General features: G+C 37.1%; 1 protein-coding gene across 8 annotated transcripts in view; it reads right to left on the bottom strand.

Moving 5' to 3' along the window:
* The window catches only part of MROH2B (maestro heat like repeat family member 2B), a 63156-nt gene that overhangs the window by 21051 nt on the left and 23242 nt on the right, over positions 1-18863 (bottom strand). For all 8 annotated transcript variants that reach the window (XR_013378595.1, XM_077896114.1, XM_077896113.1 and 5 more), the window contains 7 exons: positions 17517-17624; positions 13881-13997; positions 7657-7764; positions 6959-7111; positions 4669-4695; positions 3822-3941; positions 3530-3609 (listed from right to left, as the gene is read on the bottom strand). Coding sequence is in view for 7 of the 8 variants with exons in the window: in XM_077896114.1 (XP_077752240.1) it covers positions 3530-3609; positions 3822-3941; positions 4669-4695; positions 6959-7111; positions 7657-7764; positions 13881-13997; positions 17517-17624 (713 nt within the window). In the remaining variant the exon portion in view is untranslated. The remainder of the gene's footprint in view (positions 1-3529; positions 3610-3821; positions 3942-4668; positions 4696-6958; positions 7112-7656; positions 7765-13880; positions 13998-17516; positions 17625-18863) is intronic.

Here is an 18863-nt window from a genome sequence, read left to right as displayed (position 1 = left end):
GGCTGTAAATTTTTCCTCTAGATCAGGAATAAGATAAGGGGGGCACCTGGGTAGCTCAGTGGTTGAGCATCTGCCTTTTGCTCAGGTCATGATCCTGGGGTCCTGGGATTGAATCCTGCATCAGGTTTCCCTTAGGGAGTCTGCTTCTCTCTTTGCCTATGTCTCTGCCTCTCTCTCTGTGCCTCTCTTGAATAAATAAATAAAATCTTTTAAAAAATTCCATTTAAAAAAAAGGAATAAGCTAAAGATGCGTGCTTTTGCCACTTTTATTTAACATAATACCAGAGGTCCTAGTCAGAGCTATTAGGCAAGAAAAAGAAATAAAGGCCATCTAGATTGGAAAGGAAGGAATAAAACTATCTCTGTTTGTAGATGACATGATTTTATATGTAGAAAACCCTAAAATTCACAAAAAATTATTAGAATAAATTAAACAATGTTGTAGAATATAAAATCAGCCTACATAAATCAGTTGTGTTTCTGTACATTAACAACGAACAATCAAAAAATCAAACAATTCCATTTACGACAGCACCAGAAATAATAAAATACTTTATTTAACCAAGGAAACAAAAGATTTGTGCTCTGAAAACGATAAAATGTTGTTAAAGGAAATTAAAGAAGACACAATGGAAAAACATACTATGTTCATGGATTTGAGGACTTACTATTATTAAGATACCCATGCTACTCAAAGCAAATTATAGATTTAATGTAATCCCCATTAAAATCCCAATGGCAGTTATTACAGATATGAAAAAAATCTATCCTAAAATTCATATGAAATTTTAAAGGATCCCAAATAACCAAAATTATCTTGAAAAATGACAAAGTTGGAGTTCTCACACTTCCTTGTTTAAAGCTTATTACAAAACCATAATAACTAAAACAGTGTGGTATTGCCAGAAAGAGACAGAGAGACATACATAGATTAATGAAATAAACTCTGGCATACATGGTCACATTATTTTTAACAAGGGTTCCAAGACCATTCAGAGGAGGAAAGGACAGTCTTCAATAAATGGTGTTGGGAAAATTGGATATCCACACGCAAAAGGGTGAAGTTGGACCCTTACCTTATACCATATACAAAAATCAACTTAAAATGGAGCAAATATCTAAATGTAAGACTTTACATTATTAAACTCCTAGAAGAAAACTTGGGGGAAAAGCTTAATAATATTGAATTTGTCAATGATCTCTTGGATATAATACTAAAAGCACAGATAACAAAAGTACAAATGGGACAATATAAAAATTAAAATCTGTGCATCAGAGGGCACAGCTAATGCAGTGAAAGACATCCTATGGATGGGAGAAAATATTTGCAAATCATATTTCTATTGAAGGGCTTATAACCAGAATATATAGAGAACTCTGACAACTCAACAACAGAACACAAAGAATCAACTTTAAAAAATGGACGAAGGAATTAAATAGACATTTTTCCAAAGAAGATGTAAAAGTAGGTAATGAGCATATGATATCATGCTGAGAATTGCTAATTATTAGAGAGATACAACCCCAAACCACAATGAGATACTGAGGATGGCTGCTATTAAAAATAAACCAGAGGGGCGCCTGGGTAGCTCAGTCAGTTAAGTGTCCAACTCTTAGTTTCCACTCAAGTCATGATCTCAAGGTCTTGGGATTCAGCCCTGTGTTGGGCTCCAAGCTCAGTGGGGTGTCCACTTGAGATTCTCTCTCTCTCTCTCTCTCTCTTTCTCCCCCTCTGCACCTCCCCCCTGCTTGTGCAGTCTCTCTCTCTCTCTCTAAAACAAATAATCTTTAAAAAAAACAGAAAAAACCAAAGGATGACAAAAATATGGAAAAATTAGAACCCTTATGCATTGATGACAGGAATGTAAAATGGTGCCACTGCTATAAAAAGCAGTATCATGGTACCTCAAGAAATTAAAAATAGAATTATTGTATGATCCAGCAATCTTACTTCTGGGTATATACTCAAAAGAATTGAAAGCAAAGTCTAGAAGAGATATTCATGGACCCATGTTCGTTAGTAGCACTATTCACAGCAGCCAAAACATGCAAACAACCCAAGCATCCATTGCATGAATGGATTAACAAATATGGTACACCATACATTAAATGGAATATTACTCAGCCTTAAAAAGGAATGAAATTTTGACACACGTTATCACATGGATGAACATCATCCTAGTGAGATAAGCAAGACACAAAAAGAAATACTGCATGATTCCACTCATATGAGATAACTAAAGTATGTAATTCATAGAGACCGAAGGTAGAATGGTGGTTGCCAGCGCTAGTGGGAGGAGGGAATGGGGAGTTGTGTAATGCATACAAAGCTTCAGTTTTATGAGATGAAAAGAATTCCTGAGGTTGATTGCACAACAGTATGATTGCACTTAAACTACTGAACTATACACTTAAAAATGGTTAAGATGAAACATTTTATGGGTATTTTACCAAAATGAAAAATTTTTTTAAACAATGAAAAAAAGAACAATGTTGGTGAAGAATTGGTAATAAGGAAATATTTAAGGTGAAGTGAGGAAAAAAGGGATGCAGCTGTACATAGAGTAGGATCTCAGCTCTGTACTTTTTTTTTTTAAAGACTTTATTTATTTAGTCATAGACACAGAGAGAGAGAGGCAGAGACATAGGCAGAGGGAGAAGCAGGCTCCACACAGGGAGCCCGATGTGGGACTCGATCCCGAGTCTCCAGGATCACACCCCAGGCTGCAGGCAGCGCCAAACCGCTGCACCACAGGGGCTGCCTCTCAGCTCTGTACTTAAAATGGAGAATTAGGTATGAAGACTTGGATGTATACCAAAATGTTGAAAACAAGGGGTGATTTTTATTATTTTTAAAAAACTTTTTATAGTTTCCAAGGTTTTTTTTTTTAAGATTTTATTTACTTATTCATGAGAGACACACAGAGAGGCAGAGACATAGGCAGAGGGAAAAGCAGACTCCTCACAGGGAGCCCAATGTGGGATTCAATCCTGGACCCTGTGATCACTCCCTGAGCCAAAGGCAGACGCTCAACCTCTGAGCCATCCGGGTGTCCCTAGTTTCCAAGTTTTAACAATGAATTTATATTTCTCTTACTGCAGGGGAGAAAATATTATTTTAAAAATTTGGTTAAAATTATTTCCTTCTTCAGGTTTATTGCTACTAACCAACTAAAATATGATTAGGGCTTTCATAAGTTTTTAATGGGAATATTAAAATTTGCTGAGGTCTAGGAAGAGAAATTTCCTTCTGCACAGAAACTTCAATCCTCCTGTATCAATAAATCTGACTCCTCTGAGTCACTCTTTACCCCTGTCCATCACTGAAAGATCAGCCCCTCTAGTCAGTTCTGTAAGTTTGAAAAGAGGGAAAAGCCTCTATTTGGAAAAAAAAAATACCCATTGATAAGCTGTGTTCATTTTAGGGGAGGATATACTGGAGTAGGCACTGATTGATAAGTCAGTTGGTCAGAAGGAGGATATTGGGGATGAAATATTTTTTTCAATGAGAGCAAGAAAAATCCTTTACCTGAGGTATCTGATGGCGATTAAGGCTTTCCACCGAACAGGACTAGCTAAGGAGTCCAAGGGCTCATCCCTGATGAAGTCCTGCAATACAAAGGGATGAAATATTCTAGAAAGGATCTAGGGAGTTTCCAGATGCAGCTGCAGCCCCACTGGACTGTTGGGTGCCCTTGGTGCATACAATGGCAGAGATCTGTTACCTGGGACTGGTGAGTTGTACCCATTTAAAAAAAGATAGCTCTGCACTCATGGTAACAGTCTTTACAAGACCTTGTCCATGTCCTCTCTGCACTTACCAGCATGTAACCCAGCAGCACCTCCTTGTAGGAGAACTTGAATCCCTGATCCTCAGCATCAAGGACAGCAATACCAATCTCAGTGATACTTCTTGTGAAACTCATTTGCAGATCCATGTCCTACAGCAAAATGATTCACAGTGCAAGCCAAAGTCTTGGGTTCCACACCTGGTTCTATAACCCCAGTTCTTGACCTAGGGTAGAACTATGTGCCCAGACAGAAATGAGACTCTCTGCTTCTTTTTGCCATCTCTACTTCAGTCTAGGATCAAAGTTGCAAAGGAAGTGAAAAACCAAGGTCAATTTCTATTCCTCCCCCCACCCCCTGTCCCCAGAGATTGAGGTTCTATACAGCAGTGGCTTTCAAACTTTTTGGACCATTAACTATATAGACTGTAGGAAACAGTTTACAATTCTACTCTGTACTTATATGCACTATATGTAATATATATATATATATAACATATATATGTTAAATATAATAACTGAAAGCTTTATGATCTTCTTATTGCTAAATGCAGTGTACTCTTCTATTTCTCTTTTATTGCATTACAAAAATTTGCTGGTTGTGATCTATTAGACTGATTTCATGGTCTTCTGGTGGGTCACAGCACATAGTTCTAAGAACACTGCTGTAGATTACAGTATAACTTCCAAACCACCTGGAACCAAATATAGCTCTCTGTTCTGTCATAGATTAGGCTCAGGGATCCTGGCTTTAGGATTAATTAGATATATATTGGGATCCTATCCTCTGGAATCAACCCAGGTGGACATCTATGCTTACTGCATTTCCAGGGAGCATGCTATGTATTTAAATATATTTGTATTCAAATATATTGCATACCTTGCTCATCACAGACATGCCCAGAACCTGAAAAACCAAAGGTAAAAGCAGATACTAGAGCAGCAGTTAGAATTCCCTCGCACCAGCAAAAAGAGCCACCCACCAACCTGAAAACAACAGCTAAGCAGGACACTGAGTCTTGCCAAGGGGTGAGGGCTGTTCGCTTCCTCTCCCATTTCCAAAGTGAGACCCCTATATACTTTGGCAGACTTTTCCTCCAGGTGCGTCTAACTAAGCCTTTAGCTTTCAAGCCTTATGATTTTAAGAGGTTCTAACAGATTTTGGTAAGAAAAAGGATAGAGGCTCTTGGCAGAAAGAGGAGTGAAAAGCTGTAATATGAAAGTTAATAGGGCAGCTGACTTTGGAACTGAGATACAGTTAGTTCTGCTTTGATGCTTGCCTTGAAAATGCAAATTTGTTCCAGTGAAATCGATCTGTGAATAAATACTTCTAGCATATTCTTAATTTTATGTTTGCTTATGCACAGTTTTGTACATGACAGTGAAAGCTGAGCCAGCCAAACAGAGTGGTGTAGGAATACTCAAATACCTCAAACATGCCAGCTGCCTCAGTTTACCACGGTATGAACTGCTCCCCATTTAAACCTGGCCTTCTAGTTGTCTGTCTGACTTCAAACGACCTTTCTTCCTACCACCATTTCACAAGAACTCACAACTTTCACAAATGAATTCGGGTTTTTTTCAAGAAAAATTGCCTTATTTTTTTTTTTTGTAGTATTTTTTATCTACTTCTTAGCTTGTTTTTAACATTAGATTCCTATTTTTTATATGTCGTTGATGGGGTTTTTGAATGTTGTGCCCCTCTCCCATTTCCCCTATAATCACTGTGGTTTTTCTTGTACTATCTTGTGCATATGTTGCATTACGGCAGAAACTGACAGTACCGTGAAAATATAGTATAGTCATAATTATCTAAAACATATTTGTCTCCTTTCTTCTTTTATTTTTATCATGGTTTCCATCAATGCTTGCCTAAAAACTAATTTAACACAAATGTCTTTTTTTAAAACTATGTCTTTGGTTTTCATCGTTGCTTATCAAATTTTGGGTACATCAGAATCACCTTTTGAGGAGGATGTTAAACAATACAGGTTCGGAGATCCACCCTGAAGACTGGGAGTCATTAAGGACCTCTATTTTTAACAGACTCTCCAGGTAATTCTCATGCAACTGACGTGTGAGGATTACTGTCCTGTTCCCTTCCACTAGCATATACTTATATCTGTGATATCACAAGTTCCCTATGATTCCATTCTTATCACATAAACACATGAATAAATGTCAAGAACAGATTTATCAAACAGGTGGTGTGTGGAGAGCACAGAAGAGGAGATAAGGGAGCATAAGGTACAATCCCTAACATCAAGGTGCCAACAATTTAATGTGGGAGCAGATGTGCTCATAATCAGTAAGAGCTTCTGAAACTTGGCTGTGGATAAGAATCATTTATAAACCTCTTAAAAATACAGATGTCAGATTTCAACCTAGACTGACTGAAGCAATCTCCCTGAAAAATGGCTCTGGGAAGCTGTATTTCAAACTTGATCGCAAGGTGATTTTTAGGTAGCTAACCTGGTACTAGTTAGCCAAATGGATAAATTGACAGTACATACAAAGCATATTATTAAAGGTATAAAAAGTTCTATGGGGGACAGAAATGATCAGATGGATTCTAACTCAGTTGTGGGGTTCTGAGGTGAGAATATTCCTCGTGTGTTTAAGAACCATCAGAGGCAGTCAGGTTGACTGGTATGAATGTGTGTGTTGGGGTGTATATGAAACAGTACAACATGAGGTAGGTTGAGTAGACTGATTAATGACACATTTTTATTCACTTAAAAATACATATATTGCACTGACTGCTTGTCAGGCACTATTTTAGGTGGTTCATCTATACCATGTAAAAGGTTAAACAACTGTCATTAGTAATGCTTCAGAGACTATTACAGGGAAGTAATGATCCAGCTGCCCCAGTGTAATACTGGAGTAATTATTTTAAGTTCAGACCTGAAGGAGACTGTTATGGCTATTTGATGTAGGAAGATATCACAGGACATGAACTACCCAAGCCTTTAGGAAGGAAACAAATGATCTGACCTTGTTTTATAATGAATTTTTTTGTTCTCTTACATTCTCATCTTTCAAACATACCATATCCTATCTTGCCTTTGGCCTGTTTCTTTTGAGCATGAATATTTCCAAGTGGTCAGTCCCTCCAAGGTTTGGGAACCCCAGCCTGGAAACTGAGGCAGTCCTGTCCTGGCCATTACCTGAGAGCACTGGCCATAAAGAAATAAGACTTGGGAAACAATGTCTTGATCAAGTCTGGTGAGGAGTTGAACCTTGGGAGCATGCAGGGCCACGGCTCCATAGATTACCATGACATCAGTCTTGGTCAGGCTCTTTTTCCCAGAAAAAAGACCCTGAAAGAGAGACATGAAAACTATGACTGAAGATGTTTCCTTTCCTCCATGTTGTTTCCTAATCCTAGAGACCACTACAGGGGCTAAGAAATGGGACTGGGATGATGAAAATTAGTCTAAATCTGATGTTCTTGCTAGGTCAAATTTAAACACCCGGGTCTGTGCTGTGGGTCTACTGGGCTTTGAAAGAGGTCCCTGTGAGAAAGTTTGTGTTAATTTTTATTTCTTAAATCCCTTTCCTTCAGGGGAAGCAGAGTGTACACAATGGAAATTCACCATGAGGCCTTAGCAGCTGGTAGAGGACAAACCTAGGCACACACAGAACTCCTTTGGACCTTATGGGTCAGTATTAGTGACAAAAACTGGTGTAGACCTGTTAGACAGGTAGTTGTTCTACAGGGCCTGAGCTGGGGCAGTCTGCACCTGGAAAAAAGACCTGGGGACAGGAACAACTATAATATGGAGAGGGATGTTCACTGAAGGAATCAGTGTCTCTTGCCCATGCTCTGACCAAAAGCTTTGGAAGAGAAAGTTATTCCTTTTACCTTACATCGATTCATGAAAAACTTTTCCCGATCTTGGAATGTTTTAAGGACTTTTAAAACAGTATCCAAGTGGCTCTCAGCACAGTATCCTAAAATAGATGTTATTCCCTAAAGTCAGAAAAGATAGGAATTTTGAGTTTGACCATTCACTTATACAACAAATATTTATGGAGCACCTGTTTTGTGTCAGGCACTCTTCTAGGTGCTGAGGACACAACAGTCAATAGAACACACCAAACTCCCTATCCTTGTGGTGCATGAAACTGGGGAAGTGACAGGGAAATGACATTAAATAAACACATAGATTCAGTAAACAAGTAAACATATAGTATTTTGAGGGTGACAAGTACTATGGAGATAAGGAAAACAAGAAAGGAGAACAGATGCTGCAGGTTAGGAGGAGTTCTCAATTTAAACAGGGAGGCTGGAGAAGGCTCCATAAACAGGGTGACATTGAGCAGTGTTCTGAAATAAATAAGGGAGCAAGCCATTGGACTGTGTGGGAAGGAGAGTTTCAAACAGGATGGGGAAATGGTGTTAGAAATAATGCCAAGAGCAGTAAGATAACTGAACATCTGACAAAGAGAAAATAAATAACATAATAAAAAAGCAGCTTCAAAAGTTCAGTGGGTCTAGTAGTTTCTGAACATTTAATATGGAAGAAAGGATCCTGTAAACATCTGAACATTTCTGAGGAGAATGTATAACAAAATACATTACAAATTTTTTATACTAGGTGATTTGTATTAGCCTGCAGAGTTTTTCTTTTAATTTACTTTTCATTTTTTTAATATACATGCTCTCCTTCCTCCACATTCACATACATTCTGCAGCCAAGCCAGGATAGGGAATAGGCAAAATTGTTTTGAAAAAGCTCTCCAGGTTATATTTATGCTTTCTCTAGGTTGAAAATCAATGGTATATAAGGTTACCTTCAGCTTGTAAATTCAATGATTTTAAAGTTTATGATCATATCCTTAAGTTAAAAAGGTGAGGCCAAAATATGCTAAAAATAGTTTTATTAAGGATAATTGAAATTAATTTTTAAAAAGATTTTATATATTTATTTGAGAGAGCAGGAGAGAGAAAGTTTGGGAGAAAGAGTGAGCAGGGAAGAGGGGTAGAAGGCAAATGAGAAGCAGGCTCCATGCTGAGAGTCCAATGAGGGGCTCTATCACAGGACCCTAGGACAATGACCTGAGCTGTAGGCAGACACTTAATTGACTGAACCACTCAGGTGACCTTGAAATTCATTTTTAGATATTTTTACAAACCTGGTTAAATAAATGAAGCATTGATCTTGGGATGCTGGTTCAATATTCACAAATCAATCAACATGATATACCACATCAACAAAAGGGTAAAAACCATATGATCATTTCAGTAGATACAGAAAAAGCATTTAACAAAGTACAACATCCATTCATGATAAAAACTATCAACAAAGTATGTTAGAGAGACTATACCTCAATATAATAAGACCATATATGAAAACCCTACTGCTAACATCATATTCAGTGGTGAAAAACAGAGATTTTCCTTTAAGATCAGGAACAAGACACGGATGTCCACTTTTATTCAACTTAGTACTGGAGGTCCTAGCCATAGCAATTAGACAAGAAAAAGAAATAAAAGGCATCCAAATTGATAAGGAAGAAGTAAAACTTTCATTATTTTCAGATGACATGATACTATGCATAGAAAATCCTAAAGATTACCAAAAAACTATTAGAACTGATAAATGCATTTAGTAAGGTCACAGGATAAAAAATCCATATACAGAATACTGTTGCATTTCTATACACTAATAATGAAATAGCAAAAAGAGAAATTAAGAAAACAATTCTCTTTACAATTACAATAAAATAATAAAATATCTAGGAATAAACTTAACTAAGTAAGTAAAAGATCTATACTCTGAAAACTATACAACACTGATGAAAAAAATTGAAGATAACACAAATGGGAAGCTATTCCATGCTCATGGATTGGAAGAACAAATATTGTTAAAATGTCTATACCATCCAAAGCAATTTCAGGCTTAATAAAATCCCTATCAAAATACTAACAGCATTTTTCACAGAATTAGAACAAATAATCTTGAAATTTGTATGGAACTACAAAAGAATCTGAATAGCAAAATCAATCTTAAAAAAGAATAATAAAACTGGAAGTATCACAATCCCAGATTTAAAGATATACTACAAAGCTATAGTAATAAAACAGTATAATGCTGGCATGAATATAGACACATAGATCAATAGAACAGAATAGAGAGCCCAGAAATAAACCCACAATTATATGGTCAATTAATCTTCTGATAAAGGAGGCAAGAATGGTGCTGGGAAAACTGGACAGATACATATAAAAGAATGAAACTAGATCACTTTCTCATGCCATACACAAAAATAACCCAAAATGGATTAAGGACTTAAATGTGGGACTTGAAACCATAAATATCCTAGAAAAGAGCACAAGCAGTAATTTCTCTGACATTGGCCATAGCAACATTTTTCTACACATGTCTCCTGAGGCAAGGGAAACAAATGCAAAAATAAACTATTGGGACTACATGAAAATAAAAACTTCTGCACAGCACAGGAAACAAGCAACAAAACTAAAAAATAACCTACAGAATGGGAAAAGATATTAGCAAATGACATGTCTGATAAAGAGTTAGTATCCAAAATATATAAAAAGCTTATAAAAGTCAGCACCCAAAAAACAAATATCCAATTAAAAATGGGTAAAACACATGAACAGAGATTTCTCCAAAGAGGACATTACAGATGGCCAACAGACACATGAAAAGATGCTCAACATCGCTCATCAATCATCAGGGAAATGCAAATCAAAACTATAATGAGATATCACTTCACACCAGATGGCTAAAATCAAAACCACAAGAAACAACAAGTGTTAGCAAGGATGTGAAGAAACGGGAGCCCTCTTACACTGTTGGTGGGAATGCAAACTGATATAGCCTCTAAAAAACAATATGAAGTTTCGAAAAGTTAAAAATAGAATTAAAAAAGTTAAAAACAGAACTCAAAAATGATAAAAATAGAACTACCCTATGACTCAGCAATTGTGCTACTAGGTATTTACCCAAAGGATATAAGAATACAGATTTAAATGGGCACATGTCCCCCGATGTTTATAGTAGCATTATTAACAGTAGTCAAATTTGGAAAGAGCCCAAATGTCCGTTGACCAATGAATGGATAAAGAAAATGTGGTATATAGATACAATACTACTCAGCCATCAGAAAGAATGAAATCTTTCCATGTGTAATGATGTGGGTGGAGCTAGAGAGTATTTGCTAAGTCAGTCAAAGAAAGACAATATATGATTTCACTTACATGTGGAATTCAAGAAACAAAACAGATGAACATAGGGGAAAGGAAAAAAGGAGAGAGGGAAACAAACCATAAAGACTCTTAATGATAGAGAACAAATTGAGGGTTGATGGAGGGACGTGGGTGGGGGAACGGACTAAATGGGTGATGAGTGTTAGGGAGGGCACTTGTAAAGAGTATTGAATGTCATATGTACTTGATGAATCACTAAATTCTATACCTGAAACCAGTTTTACCATATATGTTAACTAACTAGAATTTAAATAAAAACTTGAAAGGAAAAAGATATAAATGTACTAACTAAAAAGTTAAGAAGTCAGAACTTTTGCTAAAAATCCATCCATCAACGATATCAAAGATAATAAACAGTCCTTTTCTGAATACAGATTCAAAGCAGCTACACTCCATTGCTCTTTTAGTAAAGAATCATTATCAAATTAGAGTTGGATACAGAAATTGGTTCTGAAAACTATTCATATTAACATCAAACAGAACTTATGGCTTGCTAAAAAATGTCTGGCAAGGCAAAACATTTGAACTCTTCCGAACTCCTCCCCCACTCACAAGATTCAGGTATAGGATTTGGAAAACATAAACTAAAGAAAATTAATGAAAAACAGAAATCATCCAGAGTCCTCCATCCAAACATAATAGCTATTTAATATTTTGGTATATTTCCTTCCAGTTTTTATAATTATAAAAATTAAGATCCCTCTCTATACTCAGCATTGTATCTTCATGTTTTTCACTTAATATTAAATGCACATTTTCATGTTGCTAAATTGTTTTCAAAACCATGATTTCTGGGGCACCTGGGTGGCATCGTTAAGCATCTGCCTTCAGCTCAGAACATGATCCCAAAGTCCTAGAATTCAGCCCCATGTTGGGCTCCCTGCTCAGCGGGGAGTCCGCTTCTTCCTCTCCCTCTACTCCTCCCCCTGCTAGTGCTTTCATTGTATCTCTGTCTCTCTCTCAAATAAATAAATAAAATCTTAAAAAAAAAAGATAACTTCTCATGATAGTGTAGTATTTCATGGTATGATACACCATCTTATTATAACCATTCCCCCACTGTTGGACATTTCCACTATGATAAATAATGCTGTGATGAATAAATGTATAAATCAATTTTAAAAAAGGAAAATAGAACTATCCTATGATCCAGAAATTTTTCTATTAGGTATTTATCCGAGGAATACAGACACACTAATTTGAAAGGATTTATGTATCTTTATATTTATAGCAGCATTATCTACAATAGACAAATTTGGAAGCAGCACAATTGTCCATTAGTAGATGAATGATTAAAGAAGATGTGGTATGTATATAATATATATATATATATATATATATATTATATACATATATATATATAATGAAATATTCAGCCATTAAAAAGAATGAAATCTTGCCATTTGTAACAACATGAATGGAGCTACAGAGTATAATGCTAAGCTAAATAAATCAGTCAGAGAAAGACAAATACCATACATTTCACTCATATGTAGAACTAAAGAAACAAAACAAAACAAATGAACAAATGAACCAAGGGGAAGAGAGAGAGAGAGAGAGAGAGAGAGAAACCAAGAAGCAGGCTCAACTATAGAGAACAAACTGAAGGCTGCCAGACGGGAGGTTGGTCATGTGTGTGTCTTCTTTGAAAATGTCTATTCATGTCTTCTTCCCACTTTTTAAATGGATTATTTGTGTTTTGGGTGTTGAGTTCTGTAAGTTCTTTATATATTTTGGGTACTAACCCTTTATCAGATATGTTATTCGCAAATACCTTCTCCTATTCTGTAGATTGCCCTTTAGTTTTGTTGATTGTTTTCTTCACTGTGCAGAAGCTTTTTATTTTGGTGAAACCCCAATACTTTATTTTTGTGTTTCTATCCCTTGCCTTGGAGACATATATCTAGTAAGAAGTTGCTATGACTGATGTCAAAGAGGTTACTGCCAGAGTCCTCTTCTAAGATTTTAATGGTTTCCTGTCTCACATTTAGGTCTTTACTCCATCTTGAATTTATTTTTTTGTGTATGGTGTAAGAAAGTGGTTCAGTTTTATTCTTTTGCATTTTGCTGTCCAATTTTCCCAATACCATTTGTTGAAGAAACTGTCTTTTTTCCATTTGACATTTTTTTCTGCTTTGTCAGAGATAAATAGACCATATAATTGTGTGTTCATTTCTGGGTTTTCTATTCTGTTCTATTGCTCTGTCTATTTTTGTGGCAGTACCATATTGTCTTGATCACCTTAGCTTTATAATATAACTTGAAGTCTGGAATTGTGATGCCTCCAACTTTGCTTTTCTTTTTTAAGATTGCTTGGCTATTTGGGGTCTTTTGTGGTTCCACAGGTGAAAGGGTTCAAGAATACACATCGTGGTGAGCACTACATTATACACCTAAAAGTAATATAACACTGTATGATAAGTATACTGGAATTAAACTTTTAAAAAATAATGAAGCATTGATATTTAATCAGGGAAACACCATTTTTCTGAGAAATTCTGTTGTATTATTTTTAATGTATCAGATTCTAAGATTGTCCTAAGACCTGCCAGTGGTTTTCTGGATGGAATTACTTATCATAAGAGGAAATTGGGGATCCCTGGGTGGCGCAGCGGTTTGGCGCCTGCCTTTGGCCCAGGGCGCGATCCTGGAGACCCGGGATCGAATCCCACATCGGGCTCCCGGTGCATGGAGCCTGCTTCTCCCTCTGCCTGTGTCTCTGCCCCTCTCTCTCTCTCTCTCTCTGATGACTATCATGAATAAATAAATAAAATCTTTAAAAAAAAAAAAAAAAAAAAAAAAAAAAAAAAAAAAAAAAAAAATAAGAGGAAATTGAGAGAAAGGGATCCTACCTGTCGCTGATCTCCCAGTTGGTTGGGAGCAATCAGAAATTCCTTAATCTGTGAGCTTACAAAGTTTTTATCTTGACAAGATGCTAAGGTGGTTCCCAAGGCTTTCCAAAGGAATTTCTGGAAGACAAAAGATAAGTGACAGAATGTTAAAGGTTGGAGAGAAAAACTCCAATGAAAAGTGGAAAGCATTAAAACAGTTATCCAAAGGAAGAAAATTTGGGTGATTCTTCCTGTTTGCTCCCCCCCACCCACCCACCCAACCGCAGGGTCTGTCCTTAACTGGGCTCTTCTGTATTCCTCTACTCTGCACAAGGTGCAGGGTCATTATAATACTTTTTACCCCCTATTGTAAAGTTCAATTTTCTTGTCTTTGTGCTCAGAATTTCAGTTCTCGGCAACAGAGGGTCTTATTGATTACTTTCAGTGTATAGTCCCTGGTAGCTAATAAATGCTCAAAAACTGCTTTTAGAATACCCATCTTCAATGGACATATTATTATTCAAAGACGTCATTAGAAATTCTTGACCTCTAAAGTCTATTAACTTATTTTATAGTTTAAGAGATTTAACCTATAATAGTTCTGAAAATAATACTTTGTAAGCTCTATTATTATCTCTTTCTCAGGAGTACAACTTCTGAGTTGTGCAGAAGTGCTGTAAAATGGTGTCCAGGGTGAAGGAGAAGAGTCATACAGGAACTTTTACACATATGTTGCGTCTTTAGTAAGGAACTCTGAGTGAATTGGGGAGGGAAAACCCCCAGTGAAAGAACACTGGCAAGAGAGCACATGGGGAATCAGTCTGTGGCTCCCAGACCCCTTAGAGGTGGTGAGAATTTTGAATTCCTCTGTAATAGAATGGACACCTCTGTAATGTCCGATGGGGAAAAATCAAGTGGGATAGATAATGACTTCCTGTTTTCTCTCATTATAAGCCATATAAGATTTAGAAGTATGGCTGAAGGAATGGGGTAGCCCAGGAGTGGCTTCTGTTTGAATACCACAACACATGCCTGGATGTTAATATGTGTATGTGTATGTGTGTATACACGTGTGTGTGTGTGTATGTGTGTGTGTGTGTGTTATAGATAGATCTAGATTCTTGTGGAAGAAAGATACAAGGAAAATATTCACAAGAGGAGATATTTGCCATATGGCTAGAAAATAGAGGTCATGAAGTCCTAATTTGTTTTCTAAAACTCAAATCATTTGTAGCTATATAATATCAGATTGCCATCTCCTTATTTAAAACATCCATCTTGCCACACATGAGACAGAAAACTGGCCAGTTAGAAGTTTATTCCAAGGACTCTGTGGGGCTTGAAGGACTGTAATGATTGAGGGGTCATTATGGATCAGAATCTATGGCATAGGAGAAAAGGAAAAACTGGTAGCGACTGAGAGACATTTAGGAGAAATTGTACAGATTAGACCAACTGGGGTGAGAGGGGTCCATGAGGTGATAGAGCAGGTCAAACAACTGCAGAGTAAAAATCTGATGAAGCAGCACCATTGCATTCTTGGATTTCCAGGCAAAACACCCCCATGATAATGTAATTATAATGAGAAAAACTGCATCACACAGGAGTAAATACTAATTAGGGCTAAAGCTGCTAGAGTCCATTTAACTCCACCTTAGTGGAAGGACAGGGGAAAGTCTGGTGCTGCAGAAAAAAAACCCTGATGCCATGAAGGGGACTTCTGTGTAAAGGGTTAGTTAGCCTCATTGCCTCCCAATACTGTTGAGCTGCTGTTTCTCTGCTGATTTGGTCAGATTCAGTGTATTGTGCATTTCTCCTTTGAGACTTGGCAAGGAATCCCAGAAATCAGATACCCAGAACTGGGAAAAAATGTGATCAATTGCAAAAATAGCCAGAATCTTTCCATCCCATCCTTATCCATGCCTCCTTATTATGTGAGTTTCCAGATCCTCCTATCGGTATAGTCTGTTTCGCCACTCCTCAAATCTGGGCTGACCTTGTGACTTGTTTTGGCCCACAGAATGTGGCAGAAGTAATAGTGTGTCTGTTTGGAGCCCAGACCCCAGGAGACCTTGTATACTTCATTGTCACACTATGAGAGCAAGACTGGGCTGTCCTGCTGGAGGAGGAGAGACCACGAGGAACAGAGACAAGTTGTCTTAGTTGAGATCCTGGCACACCAGCCAATCCCCAATTTATGCCAGTGAGACTAGTTGAGATGGAATGACTGCCCAGCTGAGCTCAGCCCAAACGGTCAACCTGCAAACGTGTAAACTAAGTAGGTGGCTATTATTTTAAGCCACTAGGGGGTAGTTTGCTATGCAGCTAAAGCAAACTGGTACACTCTTTCCTGTTGAGTATAATGGCTGAGGGCCATTTAAGCAGCTCACTGCTTGAACTGCTCTGCCTATCCATATCACCATTATCCTGGATTCATCTCATGAATCTGGAAGCTGTTGGATGGATGGTATTACATGGGATGCACGAGTCTAGTTTACATATGGGAAGATGAGGCATTGCTCATCAAATACTCCTGATGAGCACGTCTGCAGGCCTCATAGACCATAATTTGGAGAGTCAGTATGCTACCATATGAGAGAATCAATCAGTGATGGGAATTTTGAATATTGCATAGGAGAGTTGAAAGTTGATAATAGTTTGTTGGAATTGACACTTAATACTAGAACTGATGAGTTAAGAAACATTTTTCCAGAAAAAAAATTAGAAAGGTTATAACCATAACAATAATCTTCATCTATTTTTATTGAGCAGAAGTCTTGGGCCAGGCACGTACTTCACTAGGGACTTTACATATATTATCTCTTTGAACCCTTATATCACTACAATACTCAGACCTGGGTATAATTTCCATTTTAGATGAATATACTGAAGTTCTAGAGAAGTTAAGTAATTTATCTAAAGTTACATATATAGTAAGGAGTAGAAGCTGGATTCAAACTCCATTTAGAATGAGTGGCTCCAATGCAGAGGGTTAGGTGGAAGCCATTCAGGAACAGAGGAAGGAGAAAGCTGGACTCTGAGTATTCTTTCAGTTTCAGTATAATAAGTTGTTAAATTGTGGTAGATTGTTTCTTGTAGCCAACCTCACAAAACTGGCCCAGTGGAAACTAAGGCATAAACTGACATTAAAACAGTGCTGTGACAGGGACTACTATTTGCCTTCATTATCTATTTTTATTCCTCTTCTTCTTCTTCTTCTTCTTCTTCTTTTTTTAAAGATTTATTTATTCATGAGAGAGAGAGAGAGAGAGAGGCAGAGACATAGGCAGAGGGAGAAGCAAGCTCTTCTCAGGAGCCCCATGTGGGACTCGATCCTGGGTCCAGGATCACGACCTGAGCGGAAGGCAGCTGCCCAATTACTGAGCCACCCAGGCGTCCCTTTTCCTTCCTTCTTTAAAACAGAACACCTGGATTTCAACCAGGTATGTATCTATCTCAAAGGTGCTATATTACTCAGTTTTCCTTGCAGCTAGGATAGTCCTATGAGTAATTTTTGGTCAAATGCAAGGTGTAGAGAAGGTAGCGTTTTTCTAGTAATTTCTCCCTCTTTTTTGGTGGTATACAGACAAATTGGAAGTTGAGCAGCCAATTTAGGTCATGAGCTAGGAAGTAAGGTCCCTTCGTTGAAAAACCAACCTTTTCAAGGGAGATGTTGCTGTAACTGTCCATTTGCTCATTGAAATCTTGACTCAGTTGAATGGTCCAGGCTACATCACCTATCTTCCATAAGGATTCTTTGAGCAACTGTTCAAGGAAGTGGAAGTTAGATATAAATATGACTGTTTAGTGTACTTTCTTGGTATTTTTTTGTTACTTTATTTTTTTTAAAGTATAAATATATATTAACTAGGACTGTTCATTTTCCCATTTAAGAAAACTGGTTATTTTGGCACTTTTCCTCTTATTTTATTAAAGTTTGTTTATTTATTTATAATCTCTACACCCAATGTAGGGCTCAAACACACAACCCTGAGATCAAGAGTCACACTCTCCTCCAACTGAGTCAGCCAGGTGCCCTTTTCTTTGTTTATTTTAATAGCCATATCCTGTATGTTCTGAATTCCCATTAAGAACAAGTTACATAGAAGGTGGAAGTAACTCCATGTAAGTGCTTTCCTTTTTCCCCTTAAATTAAAATTGCCCGAAGTCTTAAAATAGAAACTAATTCATTTTGAAACTTAAATTGAAGTTAACATTTTTCAAGTTTTAAACAGATTTGGAAAAACTTCATTTGTCAGTGTTTGTTTTATTACATACCAGAAGAAAAAGAAAGGGACATTTTTTGGAATAAAGAATTAAAATGTCTTGAAGAACCAATTAAATGTACAAGTACATTTTGCTAACTTCAGCTCTAGTGGCTAAGCATTCCTGGTTTCACCAATTGTTCTGAGCCAGAGCTTCAGTCAGCCATCTGAACCCATCTCCTTCTTCATTGAACAATACATAAAAAGGTGTTTTTGTCTTTTTTGGAGGACAAAATCCGTTGTACTTTCTAAAGTCAGTTATTTCTCTTGTATCTTCCCCACTTTAAACTTAGGAAAGGACATTTAATGTCAAAACCAATAAAGATGTCTACATATTTTCTTGGAACTCATTCAGTGAGTGGGCCCTTTGAAGAGAAGAAATTAAACCACCTTGGAAGTCTGAGAGAAGAAGGCACAAGTAAATAGTTTTGGGAGAAGAAGGCTAAATGGAAGTACACTCAAGATTGGAAGAGGGAAAGGAGAAGAATGTTCTTAGGGCTTCCCTCTTGAGAGGGAATCTTCCATAATGGTAAGAACAGTTACTTTAGAATGGTAGCAGGGGAAAATAAGGTAGGAATTTTGAGGGAAAGAAGGTGGAAGATAAAAGAAGCATGGATATAGGAGGAGAGGTGGATCCTAGAATTAAAGACCAGGAAAGTAAAGTAGTTGCTTTAAAATCTCACACTGGATAAGAATCACTTGTGGGAGTCTTTAAAGCATGCCAGTTCTTAAGAACCCA

Source organism: Canis aureus, chromosome 4 (genome assembly GCF_053574225.1).
Source record: "Canis aureus isolate CA01 chromosome 4, VMU_Caureus_v.1.0, whole genome shotgun sequence".
Classification (NCBI taxonomy): Eukaryota; Metazoa; Chordata; class Mammalia; order Carnivora; family Canidae; genus Canis; species Canis aureus.
This window is presented reverse-complemented; position numbering and strand designations above follow the sequence as displayed.